This window comes from Eschrichtius robustus, chromosome X, assembly GCF_028021215.1.
Source record: "Eschrichtius robustus isolate mEscRob2 chromosome X, mEscRob2.pri, whole genome shotgun sequence".
NCBI lineage: Eukaryota > Metazoa > Chordata > Mammalia > Artiodactyla > Eschrichtiidae > Eschrichtius > Eschrichtius robustus.
Genome location: NC_090845.1, coordinates 102,195,201 through 102,210,897, shown reverse-complemented (window position 1 = coordinate 102,210,897; position 15,697 = coordinate 102,195,201). Strand labels below are relative to the sequence as shown.

At 41.7% G+C, this 15,697-nt stretch overlaps 1 protein-coding gene across 1 annotated transcript in view; it reads right to left on the bottom strand.

The window, feature by feature from the left end:
• Positions 1–2,334, bottom strand: part of LUZP4 (leucine zipper protein 4) — a 146,045-nt gene extending 143,711 nt beyond the window's left edge. Inside the window, 1 exon segment of the mRNA XM_068532676.1 lies at positions 2,244–2,334. Coding sequence (XP_068388777.1) covers positions 2,244–2,334 — 91 coding nt within the window.
• Between the last annotated feature and the right edge of the window lie 13,363 nt (positions 2,335–15,697).

The following is a 15,697-nucleotide window of genomic DNA, read 5'->3' as shown; positions in this document are numbered from 1 at the left end:
TTCTTAGGTACTATTCATGGCCATTCCCCCTCAGAAGCAAAGGGGGAGGGTAGGAAACTTCCTCAACCTCATAAAAGGCATCTATGAAAAACCCACAGCTAAAATGATGATTAATGGTAAAAGACTGAAAGCTTTGCCTCTGAGATCAGAAACAAGTTTCCCCTAAGATCAGAAACAAGTTAAGGACATTTGCTCTCACCACATCTATTTAACATTTCATTGGAAATTGTAGCCAGGACAATTAGTCAAGAAAAAGAAATAAAAGGCAACCAGATCTGAAATAAAGAAGTAAAACTATCCCTATTCTCAGATGCCATGATCACGTATAGAGAAAATCCTAAGGATACACACATACACACACACATATTAGAGCTAATAAACAAGTTCAGCAAGGTTGCAGAATACAAGATCCATACACAAAAATAAATTCTATTTCTATACCCTAGCAATGAACTACCCAAAAATGGTTAAGAAAGCAATCCCACCAAGAAGACCATTTAATAGGAGAAAGAATAGTCTTTTTAACAAATGAACTGGATATTCACATGCAAAAGAATTTAAAATAAGTTTGATCCTACCTCATTCTATCTGCAAAAATTTAACTCAAAATGAATCAAAGATGTGAATATAAAAGTGCAAACTAGAAAACTCTTAGATGGAAACACAGGAGTAAATCTTCATCATTTCTTAGATATGATACCAAAGCATGAAAAACAGAAGAAAAAAATAAATTGTACTTCATCAAAATTAAAAACTTTTGTGCTTCAAAGGACACTCAAGAAAGTGAAAAAACAACCACAAAATAGGAGAAAATACTTGTAAATCATGTATCTGAGAAGGTTCTAGTATCCACAACATATAAAGAACTCAACAATAAAAAGGCAATCCACTTTCATTTCAAAAGTCCACCCTCCCTGCTTTGCTCTCTCACCCTCCTTATTTCTATGGTTCATTCTGCCTGCTCCCTACCACTTCTGAGGTTTTCCTGGCTGCAATGCTCTGCTCATTTCTGAGGTCTGCCCTCCCCGTTTCCTCTTCCACTCTCTTTCCTAAAGTCCACTCTCCCTGCTCCTTGCTCTCCCCACTTTTTTTTCTCCCCACTTCTAATGATTGCCCTTACTGCTGCTCCCTGTCTCATATTTTAGGTCTGAACCCCTGTCCTTGCTCCTCATTTCTGAAGTCTGCCCTTCATCTCTTTCCTCATTTATAAGATCAGCCCTCCCTGCTCCGTGCTCTTCCATTTCTAAGTTCCGCTGTCCCTGCTCTGCTCTCCCACCCTCAACTCTAAGGTGAAACCTCTTCCTACTGCTCTTCCCATTTTCAGGTTCGGCCCTCCCTTGCTCCTCCCCGCCATTATCAAGTCGGTCCTCACTGCCCTGCTCCTCCCCCTCTCATTTCTAAAGTCACTGATGCTGTGCTGCTCCTCCCCCCCCCCCCCCCGCTCCCCCCCCCCGTCCCGCCCCCCCCCCCATGGCTAAGGTTTTCTCCTCCTCTGCTCGGTGCTGCCCCCCCACCCCCACCCCACCCCCGCCCCCACTTCCGCACCCTGCCATGGCTAAGGTTTTCTCCTCCTCTGCTGAGTGCTGCCCCACCCCCACCCACCGCCAACCCTGCCTCATTTAAGCAGTCCGTCCTCTCTCCCTCCCTCCCGCTGCCCATTTTTAAGTGGATGAGAGCGAGTAGAGGTCTGAGGTGAGACACTAGAGGGCACCAGCAGAAGGGAAAGGCGGTCTATGCTGAATCGGCACCAGTCAACAAGCAGGCAACCAAATAAACCATGCCTTTGCCCAGTCTGGCTGCTCAACCGCCACGCCTCACAAATTAGCCTTAGCCTTGCTCCTCCAACCCCTGGAATCCAGTCCTTTGTGACACCCAGCGAAGAGCGAGGGACTGTGAAAGGGCGGGTAACTTGCTATCATTCCGTAAGAGGGTAAAATATACGGACACAGCCGGCTTTTTATTTCCCACACCTGACCCCTTCCCGCAATCCCTACTCCGCGATTTCTGTCAGCTTTGGCCAGTTTCCCACCTAAGAGGTCAGGGCTGACCTGACGCGGAAAATGGGAACAGAGAGGAGAGGCAGGGGCCAGCAGGCTGGACTGGTGCTTTATCTACATGGGGGCGGGTGCTGGCACAGAGGGGAAGCCTCCTCACCCAGGGGGTGTGCCTCACAGTGCCGCTTCCAGCCTGCCCTTCTCCAGTCAGCCCTGACTAGCGGGGGCTGGGGTCTGGGATCTACATACCTAGGGACATGTCTAGAAAGTCCATCCCTCCTCTATTTTTGGTGTCTGTAAGCACCTTTCCATGAAATATTAGTTCGGAAACCGAAGCCATCTCCTCAGCGAGACGGCACCGCACTGTGATCTACTGTGGCGCCCCCTCACGGTTTCGTAAGCCAGGCGAAACTCGTCAGCCAATCACAGTCCTTTGCTTCGCTGTTGCTAAGGCCCAGGGGGTAGAGCTTGGAATCTACACTCCCAGGTGTCCAATCAGGAACCTGGCTTACCAGAAAAAAAAAAAGAAGACCTGCCCATTTCTTTCCCGCGCTTTTCTAAAAACTGTCTCTTCTCCTGTGCATCGACGCTCAGTCAGACACTTTTTTTTTTTTTTTCTGTGACGGCTTGATCCTTGCTTTTCATAGCTCTTAGAAAAACCCCACTTCTCCTCTTTGAGGTTGGCATTCCTCGCGAATAAAACCTTAAGTTTTTGACGTGATGGACTGGTTCCCTGTTTCTCTCAAATTTGAAGAGCTACCACAAATCTAGCAGTTTAGACTCATCCACAGGCATACAGTGCCACATACTTTTTCATGACTTCCCTAAAGGTGCATCCATGACATTCTTTAAGAAAAATGTAATTGTTGCTCTTATTGCCTAATACTGCTCAGTATACACTACTTTTAAATGTTAGAGGAACCCTGTGTCACTGGTTCTTCAGGGGAAATAAAAATCAAATTAATAATTTTCGAGAGCTGAAAACTTGTTCAAGTTGTTACAGAAACCACAACATAAATGTCAGAAGAGATTTTAAAATGTAAATTATTTAATTATTTGTTGTATTTAAGTCATTGCTTAGCACCAGGGTCCTAAAGATTAATAGGTCAGCCTTTTTCTCAAGGCATATACAGTTGCCTGAAAACAATAAATACATGCAAAATATTAATTTAGGTGCTATAATTCAGTCCATACAATAAATACTGAACTCCTTACTGTGTTAGGCTCTGGGGATACTGGTAGCTACAAAATATATATATGAGACAAAGGAGAAAATCCACCTTGTGTATCAGGAAAAAAATCATTTAAGACTTGAAAAATTAGGGAATAATTTTAGCGGTGGGAAGGGTATTTCCTGGCAGAGGAAGCATCACTACCAGCACACTTTGGAAAGTGCAAGCCATTCCGTGTGGTGGGGTACTGAAAGGTGAATCTGAAGAGATCAGCAGAGATTAGATTATGGAGGACTTTTATAGTATGTGAAAGATTTGGAACAATTTTTTCCTATCAGATTTATTGAGTTATAGAGTGATAAGGGAAGAGGATCAAAGACAGAACCCCAAGGAAATTACAAAGGAAATTGAACAGAAAATATCAGAGTTATGGGAAAAACCAGGAAAGTGGTATCCAGGAAATAAAGGGAGAATTCCAAGAGGAACTTAACAGTCCACTGGGTCAAGTGTTGCTGGAAGGTCAAATTAGCTAAGAACTGAATTCATTCAATTTAGCAATTAAGAGTTTTTTTGGGGGGCTTCCCTGGTGGCACAGTGGTTGAGAATCTGCCTGCCAATGCGGGGGACACGGGTTTGAGCCCTGGTCTGGGAAGATCCCATATGCCGCGGAGCAACTAAGCCCGTGCGCCACAACTACTGAGCCTGCGCGTCTGGAGCCTGTGCTCCGCAACAGGAGAGGCCGCGACAGTGAGAGGCCCGCGCACCACAATGAAGAGTGGCCCCCGCTTCCCGCAACTAGAGAAAGCCCTCACACAGAAACGAAGACCCAACACAGCCATAAATAAATAAATTTTAAAAGGGTTTTATTTTTTAACCTTCAGCAGAGTTCTAACAGACTATAAGTTGAGGATTGATCAATTAATTAATTTTTATTTAGCAAATATAGCATTTACTATCTGCCAGGCACTGTTCTAAGAGCTTTATTAGTCACTCATTTAATCTTCATGATAACCCTGTAACCGAGCAGGACCCCATGAGGACCTTCCCAGGACAGGCCTTCCCCCATATCCTCTGCTTTAGCTCCTCTCTGAAGTACCTAGATAATAGTATTTGATGCACATTTCCTGAGTTGTTTTGCAGATGTAAACCCACCCCCCCACACACCCCCCCACCCCCCACCCACCCCCCCGCAACAAATGGAAGATGTTAACTACTTGATGACCATGAGCACATAGCCCCAGGCCTCCTGGAGCCTAAGGACTGATAATGTTAACCCCTGTGACACCACCCTGCTGCCTCACCATCAGCCAATCAGAGAACTGTGCACAAGCTGATCACATACCTGGCAACCCCACCCTCCCTCACCTGGCTTTTAAAAGTGCTTTGCTGAAACCCCTTCGGGGAGCTCGGGGCTTTTTAAGGCATGAGCCACCGCTTCTCCTTGCAGGGCCTTGCAATAAACCTTTCTCTGCTCTAAATTCTGACGTTTCAATTTGTTTGTCCTCGCTGTGTATCGGGCACATGAACTTGCGTTAACAATCCCATAAAGTAAGAACTAATATTTTTTTTACAGGTAAGGAAATGAAGGCACAGAGGCATTACAAAATTTGCCCAAGGACACATAGCTAGTAAATACTGGAGCTACACTCAAACTCATGATTTTAACAGCTACTTCCACAAGGTGAAATAGAGTGCTTCTTGTTAATGGAAAAGATTTAGTTCAACATGTTTTAGGTTATGGGAAGGGAGGTAGGGAAAAGAGAGGCATTAAAAATAAAGGAAAAAGAATAGGAAATAATCAATGGACACATTTCCTATGCTAGAGGAGACAGAAAGAATGGAATTAAGAGTGCAATTGGAAAAATGAGTCTTGAATACGAGAAGAAATAAATGTATAATAAAGGTAAAATCTTAACGAATGAAAAACTTCCTGTGTATTACACAAGCTTTCTTAGGCCTCACCTTCAGCCTGTGGGTATTAATAAGACTTACATTAATAGCAATAACTCAAATTTCAATGGTTTCTCTTTCTGTATATTCTTGAAATATATCCATCTCCCTGAAGAATGTTTCCCTTAATATTTCCTGGGGGGGGGGGTCTTTCATAATGTAACCACAAACAATCCAGTTAGGTGCCATACATAATCTGCTATTTCTTTCTTTTTCTCTTCCTCTGGAGTCCTTTTCTTGATGTCTCAGTCTCCATCATCTCCTGCTACAAATGAGGAATTTGGAAACCTTAAGAAGTTAAAAACCACATGCTAAAGTGTAGAACTTCTGTCTCTTCTTCTGGGTCACATCTATTAGAGGGATACCAAAGTGATACTTCTAGAACCCCAATGTATTAAAGACTTTTACTGGAACATTTTTTTTCCAGTTTTTTTTGTTGTTGTTGGCAGTGCTGGTGGTGTTTTGTTTTGTTTTTGTTTTTAAATTTGCCCTCCCCGCTCTCTCTATGTTTCAGAATTGAGTCTAGTAGAAATTGGGCCAGGTAACAACGTGAGAGAGACCTCTCATAAAATTACTTTGCATAAAAATTGCTTCTGTCATCTGACAAATAAGAATGTCATTTAAAAAGCAGAAACTAACACACCATTGTAAAGCAATTATACTCCAATAAAGATGTTAAAAAATTAATTAATTAATTAATTTTAAAAAATAAGAATGTCATTTAGTAAGTCTGGCCTTGTGTAACTTTTTCTCTGCTTTCAGTCAAATAGGCTTAGGTTCAAACTAGGTCCCCTCCTACATAAGGATAAATGTACAGTTCTGAATGTTGTTTCTCCAAATCAATTGTAGGACAATTGGGTATTTTTAGTCAAGGATCTTTTGGTTGGAAATAATAGAAGCCTATTTCAGCTAGGTTAAACAAAAAGTAAGATTTATTAGAAGAATCCAGTGGAGGTCAGCAGTATGAAGTATAGTTTATCCTCCAAAAAGATTGGAACTGGTTAATTTATTTGATATACCAGCAGTATTCGATGCATTTGATTGCTTTTTACTACTTGAAATGCTTTCTTCACTTGACTGCTAGGACACCACGCTTTCCTGGGTTTCCTCCTACCTTACTGACTGCTCCATTTCAGTTTTCTTTTCTGGTCCCTCCTCATCTCCCTGACCTGTAAACCACTGGTGTTCAAACTTTAGCATATATCAGAGTCACTTGGAAGACTTATTAAAATACAGCTTGCTGGGCTTCACCCCCAGAGTTTCTGATTCAGTAGGTCAGGAATAGGGTAGGAAAATGTGCATTTCTAACAAGTTCCCATGTGTTGCTGATGTTGCTGGTCTAGGGACCATACTCTGAGAACAACTGCTTCGAATGGTGGAGCCAGAGCCCAGTCCTTAGACAATTTCTCTATTTACATACACTGCCTCAGTGATTTCATCCAGTTTCATGGTTTTCAAAAGTAGCTATACAACTAATGTCTTCCAAATTTGAATCTCTAGCTCAGACCTCTCCACTGAAAGTTTGTATAACTGACTATCTACTTGACATCTCTACTCAAATATACAATGGTCATCAGAAATTTAATTTTTCAAGACCAAATTCTTTTTTTAAAAATTTTTTATTGAAGTATAGTTGATTTACAATGTTGTATTTGTACTGCTGTACAGCAATGACTCAATGTTGTACTGCTGTACAGCAAAGTGACTCAGTTATACATATATATACATTCTTTTTCTTTTTCATATTTCATTCTTTTTTTTATGGCTGTCACTTTTATTTATTTATTTATTTATTTATTTATTTATTTATTTATTTATGGCTGCGTTGGGTCTTCATTGCTGCTCACGGGCTTTCTCTAGTTGCGGAGAGTGGGGCCTACTCTTCGTTGCGATGCGCGGGCTTCTCATTTCGGTGGCTTCTCTTGTTGCAGAGCACGGGCTCTAGGCGCATAGGCTTCAGTAGTTGTGGCACGTGGGCTCAGTAGTTGTGGCACACGGGCTTAGTTGCTCCGTAGCATGTGGGACCTTCCTAGACTAGGGCTCGAACCTATGTCCCCTGAATCGGCAGGTGGATTCTTAACCACTGCACCACCAGGGAAGCCCTACATTCTTGTTCATATTCTTTTCCATTATGGTTTATTTCAGGATATTGAATATAGTTCCCTGTGCTATAGAGTAGGACCTTGTTGTTTATCCATTCTATATATAATAGTTTTCATCTGCTAATCCCAAACTCCCAGTCCGTCTCTCTCCCACCCCCTCCCCCAAGACCAAATTCTTATCTTACTGAAACCAAGCAGGACCCTGTGGGGCCCTCCTGGGCACAAAAGCTTTTCTCTGTCCCTGTTTATTGCAGGAAAAAGGCTTCAGCCTCCTAGACCTTCTTGAATATCAAAGGGCAGATTCAAACAGTTGCTCATCAGGGAAGTAAGGGAATGCAGGAACAAAGGAGGAACAATAAAGAAACAATAGTGCAGCAGTTAAAGGAGGGTCCTGGGTCCTCCTCAAGGGATATCCATAACAATAGCTTTGCCTTCTTCTGCAGGAACTAAGTCCCCCACCCAGGTGGAGGATGGTAACTTGGGGCTGAGCACAAGATTCCTGGAACACTGCCTTGTTACTGCTTCATCAACCAATCAGAAGAAACTCACACATCCTGCAGCCCTCACCCTAAATTTTGCCTATAAAAACTTTTCCCTGAAAACCACCTGGGAGTTCGTGGTTTTTGAGCATAAGCCACCCATTCTCCTTGCTTGACCCTGGGATAAGCCTTTCTCTGCTCCGAACTCTGATGTTTTGGTTTGTTTGGCCGGAACACAAACTTACATTTGGTAACATTACCTTACAAAACCTGCTCCTCCCATGTTCTGCCCCATTTCAATAAATGGCATCTCCATTCTTCTATTTGCTCAGCACAAAAGTTTTGAAGTCATTTTTGACTATTTTCCTTCTATCACACCCTATATCCAGTCCATCTGCAAATCCTGTGAGCTCTACCTTCAAAATATATCCAGAATTTCATCACCACTTCTCACCACCTCTACTACTACCATCTTGATTCAAGCCATCATCATTTCTTGCCTGGATTATTGAAATAGCTTCCTAACTTATCTTCTTACTCTGACCTGGTTTATTGTGTCTAATCTCCACACAGAAGCTAAAATGAGGCTTTTAAAACATAAGTCACCTGTCCAGCAAATGAAGCTCCTTCCTATTTTGGGGGAAATCCTACCTTTAGATTCTTATTGGGAGGCAGATCCTGTCTCCCATTACAGCCGAAGAAAATTCTCAAGCAACTAGAGCAAAAAAATGACGTAGACTTGGCCTACATGGAATCTGGCATTAGTACAACAAAGAGAGTGTAGAATTCATTATGGCCACAATAGCCAGTTTCTAGGGGCAGCAACGGCAGTGGTGCAAATTTCAGTATCAGTGTATGGCAATGGTGGGCTCATCAGATTAATTTTGAGGTGTGATTTTAGTTGCAATTCTGATTTTCTAGCCTCTCGTGTTGACTGAAAAAAAACGCACAACCTAAATGTTGAGAATTATGTTTTATTCAGGGAAGGCAGCCTCTCATATAGTTCTGAGGGACTGTTCAAAAGAGATAAGGGAGGAGCCAGGATATATAGGCGTTTTTGCTGAAAAACACACATGTAGTTGGACATCAAAAGATTACTGCTGGGAATTCCCTGGCATTCCAGTGGTTAGGATTCTGCGCTTTCACTGCTGAGGGTGTGGGTTCAAACCTTGGTCAGGGAACTAAGATCCCGCAAGCTGTGCGGCACAGCCAAAAAAAAAAAAAAACAAAACAAAAAGACAATATCTGAGGTTTAAGCATTTTGGACATACATCTATACTTTAAAAAAAAGATTACTGCTAATCACAAAAAACAGACATCTCAAGTTGATGATTTTCTATATATGGGAAGACGCAAGAGTCTGGGCTCGTTGAAATTATTCCTTTGATATACATCTCAACTATCTAGGGCTAGTATCCTGTTTTTCTCCATCCTGAATTCCCCTCAGGGTGTGCCACTGGGGGGCCGCTGCGGCTGCTGATGGCTTTATGGCTGCAACATCCTTTGTTTACTGAAATGGCAGGCGACATTCTTTGTCCAACGTTGATTCCTGCCCTTTTTCTTGAGCCTAGTTCTTTAGAGTCCCTGGCTAGTCCTTGAACTACCCAACTGATGTTCAATAAATTCCTTCTATGCTTGAGGCAACCAGAGTCTGTCACATCCAATTAAGAACCCTGTTCCTACTGACATCAATAGAAATATCCAGTATAAGTGTTGTCAAACCCAGGTTCATGTGCCCAATGCACAGTGAGGCCAAACAAACAAAAAGGTTGGAGTTTGGAGCAGAGAAATGTTTATTGCAAGGGCCAAACAAGAGTACAGGCAGCTCATGCTCTAAAGATGCAAACTCCCAGGGAAGAGTTTTTAAAGGCAAATCTGGGGGGAGGGCTGCAGAGAGTGTGACTTTCTTCTGATTGGTTGGTGGTGAGGTAACAGGGTGGTGTTCCAGGAATCTCAATCATCAGCCTTCTGGCTCCAACCAGTCTGGGGTCCACATGCTTGTGCTCAGCCTGAAGTTACCATTTTCCACCTGGGCGGGGGCCTTAGTTCCTGTAGAAGAACTCAGAGCTTTTTACCAGATTGTGAAGTATAGCCCTTGAGGAGGAACCAGGACTTGCTCTTTTGCTGTACTGTTGTTTCTTTTTTTTTTTTTTTTTTTAAAACGGCTCTGATGTCCTGCTAGCCATCTTTTTTTTTTTTTTTAATTTATTTTATTTATGGCTGTGTTGGGTCTTCGTTTCTGTGTGAGGGCTTTCTCCAGTTGTGGCAAGCGGGGGGCCACTCTTCATCGCGGTGCACGGGCCTCTCGCTATCGTGGCCTCTCTTGTTGCGGAGCACAGGCTCCAGACGCGCAGGCTCAGCAATTGTGGCTCACGGGCCCAGCCGCTCTGCGGCATGTGGGATCTTCCCAGACCAGGGCTCGAACCCGTGTCCCCTGCATTGGCAGGCGGATTCTCAACCACTGCGCCACCAGGGAAGCCCTGTACTGTTGTTTCTTGACTGCTTTTCTTCACTCCGTCACTTCCCTAGTTAGTAACTGAATCTGCCCTTTGGAACTCAGGGAAGGTCTAAGAGGCTGAAGCTTTTTCCCTGCAAACAAGAAAGGTGGGGGAATTCCCTGGCCCGGGTTCAATCCCCGATTGGGGAACTAAAATCCCACAAGCCACACAGTGCAGCCAAAAAAAAAAAGAAACAGAAAGAAAGGGGGGATACAGAAAGGATTTTGTACCTGGGAGGGCTCCGTAAGGTCCTGCTCGGTTTCAATCTCCCCTTTTCTTTGATACTCCTCAATCTTGAGAGGAACAGGTGCGGGACAAGAAAGGGAATAGAGCTTTGGATAGAGAGGTTAATCATAGACTTGACAGGGGAACTCAGTTTCATAAGGGAAATAAATATCCATTATAAGGGAAAGTTTTCCTTTAGTATTGGCCACCATATATGAACTGATGAACTAGATTGAAACCAGGGAAAATCAACTAGATTTGTGAGGAGATTTAAATCATGTCATGTTGAGCAATATTGAAGAAATTGCGGATGTTTAGCCTATAGAGCAGAAATCTCAGAGGAGCATAATTGTTTTGAAATAATCCTATGGAAGAGGGAGGAATTTATCATTCTGTCTAGTACTAGAGGGCAGCACTAACCCAAGTGGATGAAATTTACAGGAAAACCGATTTCTGCACTGTACAGAGATATTCTAATAATTAAACCACAATAATGGGACAAAACTACAACAACAGGATAAGTTGCCTTGAATTGAGGTATGGACACTGGAAATATTGAAGCAGAAGCTAGATTATTGACTACTTCAGTGGGTTAGAATCAGTGACCTCTGACGTTCATTCTAAATCTGAGGTTAGAGTATAAGGAAAACAAACAGTGGTGACTCCTCTGCCCAATTATTTCAGTCATACAATCTAGAGACCAATATCAGTCTCTCGGGTTTTTGAAGTAGTGAGTAGGCATGATAAGAAAGGAACAAATAGGTAATCATTCCCATCTAGAGAGGTGATAGTAGCATAGAAGATTTTATGTACCTGGAGATTAAGCATTATATTTCAGTAAGAAATTAGGTATTAATTTACATACACTTAGCTATCCTTTCTTAGTCAGATTTTCCTGGCAGAGTACGATAACAAATTACCTTGATTTAAAGGTTAAATTCTTTAGGGAAAGAACTCTGTTATACTGTTCTTAGCAGGTACTTTTAGGAATACAGTCATTCCAATTCTAGGTTATATCTTTTTTAACATGAACATAATTTATTGTTTGGTTGGTAATTAGTTGATCCTTGAGTAACCAAATGTATGTCCCAGCAATATTTAAAGCAAGCTCCTATTGCTTCCTTTTTTTAAAAAAAAAAAAAGTTATTTAATTTCTTTGGCTGCTCCAGGTCTTAGTTGCTGCATGCAGGATCTTCGTTGCAGCATGCAGGATCTTTAGTTGCAGCATGTGGGATCCTTTTTTTTTTTTCAGTTGGGGCATGCAGGCTCTTAGTTGCGGCATGCAGGATCTAGTTCTCTGACCAGGGATCAAACCTGGGCCCCCTGCATTGGGAGCGTGGAGTCTTTTTTTTTTAATATATTATTTTTTAAAATTAATTAATTTTATTTTATTTATTTTTGGCTGCATTGGGTCTTCGTTGCAGCACGCGGGCTTTCTCTAGTTGCTGCGAGCGGGGGTTACTCTTCGTTGCGGTGCGCAGGCTTCTCCTTGTGGTGGCTTCTCTTGTTGTGGAACACGGGCTCTAGGCACACAGGCTTCAGTAGTTGTGGCTCACGGGGCTTAGTTGCTCCACAGCATGTGGGATCTTCCCGGACCAGGGCTCAAACCCATGTCCCCTGCACTGGCAGGCAGATTCTTAACCACTGTGCCACCAGGGAAGTCCCTCCTATTTCTTCCTTTAAAGAAAACAAACAAAAAAAAACAACTTTTAAAATTGTACGTTTAAATTATCGATTTCATTCATATATGTAATTTGGAAAACAGAAAAAGTAAGTTGGAAAGAAAAGAAAAATAACTAAATATTCAAAGATAACTCTAAACATTTTGTATATTTCCTTCTAGCTATACTTTCACATAAAAGATTTTTGTGTAGGTAAAACTTACATAGTAAAAGACCATATATACATACATGGCACAGAGCAGTTCAGGGTAAGGGAGCCCAGGAGAACTGCTCTGCTACGTGGCTTGCATTCTCAGGTTTTATGGTAATGGAGTTAATTTCCGGATTGTCTCTGGCCAGTCATCTTGCTTGGCCCATATTTGGTCTGACTCAGGGTCCTTCCTGGTGGCATGTGCATCTCTCAGCCAAGATGGATTCCAGCACGAGGGGTTCTGGGAGGTTGGCAGGACATATCATCTCCCTCCTCCTTTTGGTCCCTCCTGAATTCTCTGGGTAGTTTTTGGTTAGTTTTCGGCAGCAGCACCACATTCTTTATCGGGACCTCCTGTTGTGAGACAACTCCGTCAAGCAGTTGTCATCATGCCTGGCCAAGGCAGGCGGTCAACAGTTCCCTAACACACACACAGACACACACACACACACACACACATATAATGTTATTCCTTGCTTTCCCCCAAGATTGATAAGGGTTTGCTTATGTAACTAAAAAAAATCTTTACATGCATAGTTTTAAATGCCTGCCTAATGTTGTTGCTACTTAACCTCAGGGACACATCCTTAATTTTGTGATTATCACTACAGCCCTAGTAGTTAATACTCTCTTGGGGTAATTTTACCCATATTTTTAAAAACCATTTTATGAGAGGTTTTTGCTTATCATCTACTGATATGATCATGTGATTTTTCTTCTGTAGCCTGTTTGATGTGGTGGATTACATTAATTGGTTTTTATTTTATTTATCTATTTTTGGCCACACCACGCAACATGTGGAATCTTAGTTTCCCGACCAGGGATTGAACCTGCACCCCCTGTAGTGGAAGCGCAGAGTCTTAACCACTGGACTGCCAGGGAAGTCCTACATTAATTGATTTTTAAATCATGTGCTTTAATAGAACACAATTCAAATGTTACCGAACATAAGTTTGTGTGCCTGAGGTACAGTGAGGCCAAACAAACTGAAACGACAGAGTTTCGAGCAGAGAAAGGTTTATTGCAGGGCCAAGCAAGGAGAATGTGTGAACTGTGCTCAAAAAATCCGAACTCCCTGATGGTTTTCGGGGAGAAGTTTTTATAGTCAAAATTTGCAGTGAGGGCTTCAGGGTGTGTGACTTACATCTCATTGGTTGGTGGTGAGGTAACAGGGTGGTGCTCCAGGAGTCTTACCTTCATCCTGCAATTGCCATCCTCCACCTGTATGGGGGCCTTAGTTCCTGCAGAAGAACTCAAAGATATTGTTATGCGTACTCCTTAGGAGGAACCAGGACTGTACCCTAAGGCTGCACTATTGTTTCTTGATTTCTCCTCCTTTGTTTCCGCATCCCCCTTCCTTCCCTGATTAGCAACTGTTTGAATCTGCCCTTGGAACTCAGGGAAGGTCAAGGAGGCTGAATGAAGCCTATTTCTTACAAACAAGAAATGGGGGACATGGAAAGGATTTGTACCAGGGAGGGCTCCACAGGGTCCTGCTCGGTTTCACAAACTTCTTGCTTTGTTGGAATGATTTCTTTGAACTTAGTTGCTGAATTTTCTGCAAGAAAAAATACAGGTTATAATCTTGTACAAATTATGTTTTGTACATGTTGCTAAAATCTTGGCTCTCTGTGTCCCAATGCCAAACAGAAATACAGAGACGGAGTTATGGAGGAGAAAGAAAGAGGGGCTTTATTTCTTTGCTAGGCAAAGGGGGGACACAGTAGGCTAGTGCCTCAAGAACTGTGCCCCGCTCCCTGGAGAATAGGGAGAGGTCTTATAGTCAGGGCTATAAGGGGTATGCTATAAGGATCAAAGCAGTAACAGTCTTGCATTCTTCTTTCTTCTGCAAGAGTTTCAAAACGGTAGGGTTGCTGACAAGATTAGGGTGTGTGCAGGGTCTCAGGTAGTCTCTTAATCTTGATGAGCTTCTCTGGTCCCTTTAATTTTGCCTCAGGTGGTTTCGTGGCTGCTCCTCCCTTGATTAGCAACTGTTCGAATCTGCCCTTTGGAACTCAGGGAAGGTCATGGAGGTTGGAGTCTTGCCTACAAGAGATGGGGGACAAAAATGCCTCTGTGCCCAGGAGCCCCACAGGGCCTTGCTCGGCATCATAGATAGGTTTCAAACAGAAGGGTTCTGAGGAGACTTTCATTTAAAGGCTAATATTTCTAACAATTACTAATTATACAGTTAGATTTTTAAAAAAAACGTTTTCTCATAACTACTTGTTTTTGCTACATATTAGGTAGCCTAGCAGGTTTTCAAATATTTAGGTGTATGAGTGTACAATCGTAGAAGGAGAGGATTACTTAACTTTTAAAGAAAATAATACAATTTTTACAGTAAACTCTTTGAACTTTTATCAAAGTTCATGTTCACAGTTTTCAAAATTGCACAATGAGTGTTTTCCTAGAAAGTAAATCATTTGTTATTTCCTGCTATGTTGCAATTCTAGGTTACAAGACTGGCTAATGATAGATAGCAAATAGAATAGAAATAAATGGGGCAAACATTTATTACTCTTATAGGTTTTTTTTTCTATTCCAGTTTCTAACTTCTGACATTTCACTGGGGGCATTAGTGGTGGGGGAATTTAAACTCTGAAAAACAAGAGAAATGAAATAATTTATGTAAATATATACAAGTAGAAGTTACAAAAGAATAGAACTCAACATTTACAGTTATACTAATTTTTTCCCACACAATTGAATTGCATATAACATATACTGAAATGTATAAAGAAATTTGAGGGGGGGAATTTTAGCCAAATTCAATTTGACATTTTCAAGTGTCAGTTGCACTTTTTGGAGTTGCATTTGAGAATGCTGAGTATCACTACCTTTAACTCAAAATGCTAAGCACAACAAGAATATCTTTGAGGCTAAATACAAAACAAGGGGATTAGTTCATTCATTTATTCATTTAACATTTATTGACTACTTATTATCTCTCTTGTACTTTACTAAATTCTACCATGCAGATAGTGGAGACACAGTAGGGAGAGAGACAAGTACAAAAATTATAAAAATGACAGTGAATTGTGAAAAGTGATATAACACACCAATGAACAATGTGCTGTAGAATCACAGAGGATGGAATAACAGCTCTCTCTTAGGGTATGAAGGTGTAGAGAAACAATTACAAACACATATGCACCTAGCAACAGAGCCCCCAAATACATGAAACAAAAACTGACAGAATTGAATTGAGAAATAGACAATTTGACAATAATAGTTGGAAATTTCAATACCACACTTTCAATAATCAATATAACATACACTTTAAGGGGGTGAATTTTATGGTATGTGAATTATGTCTCAACATATTCTGTTTTTTAAGGTGTAGAAAGGCTTTGGTAGGGAAGACTTCATAGGGCAAATGTGCATCTAAAAATAACTCAGTTT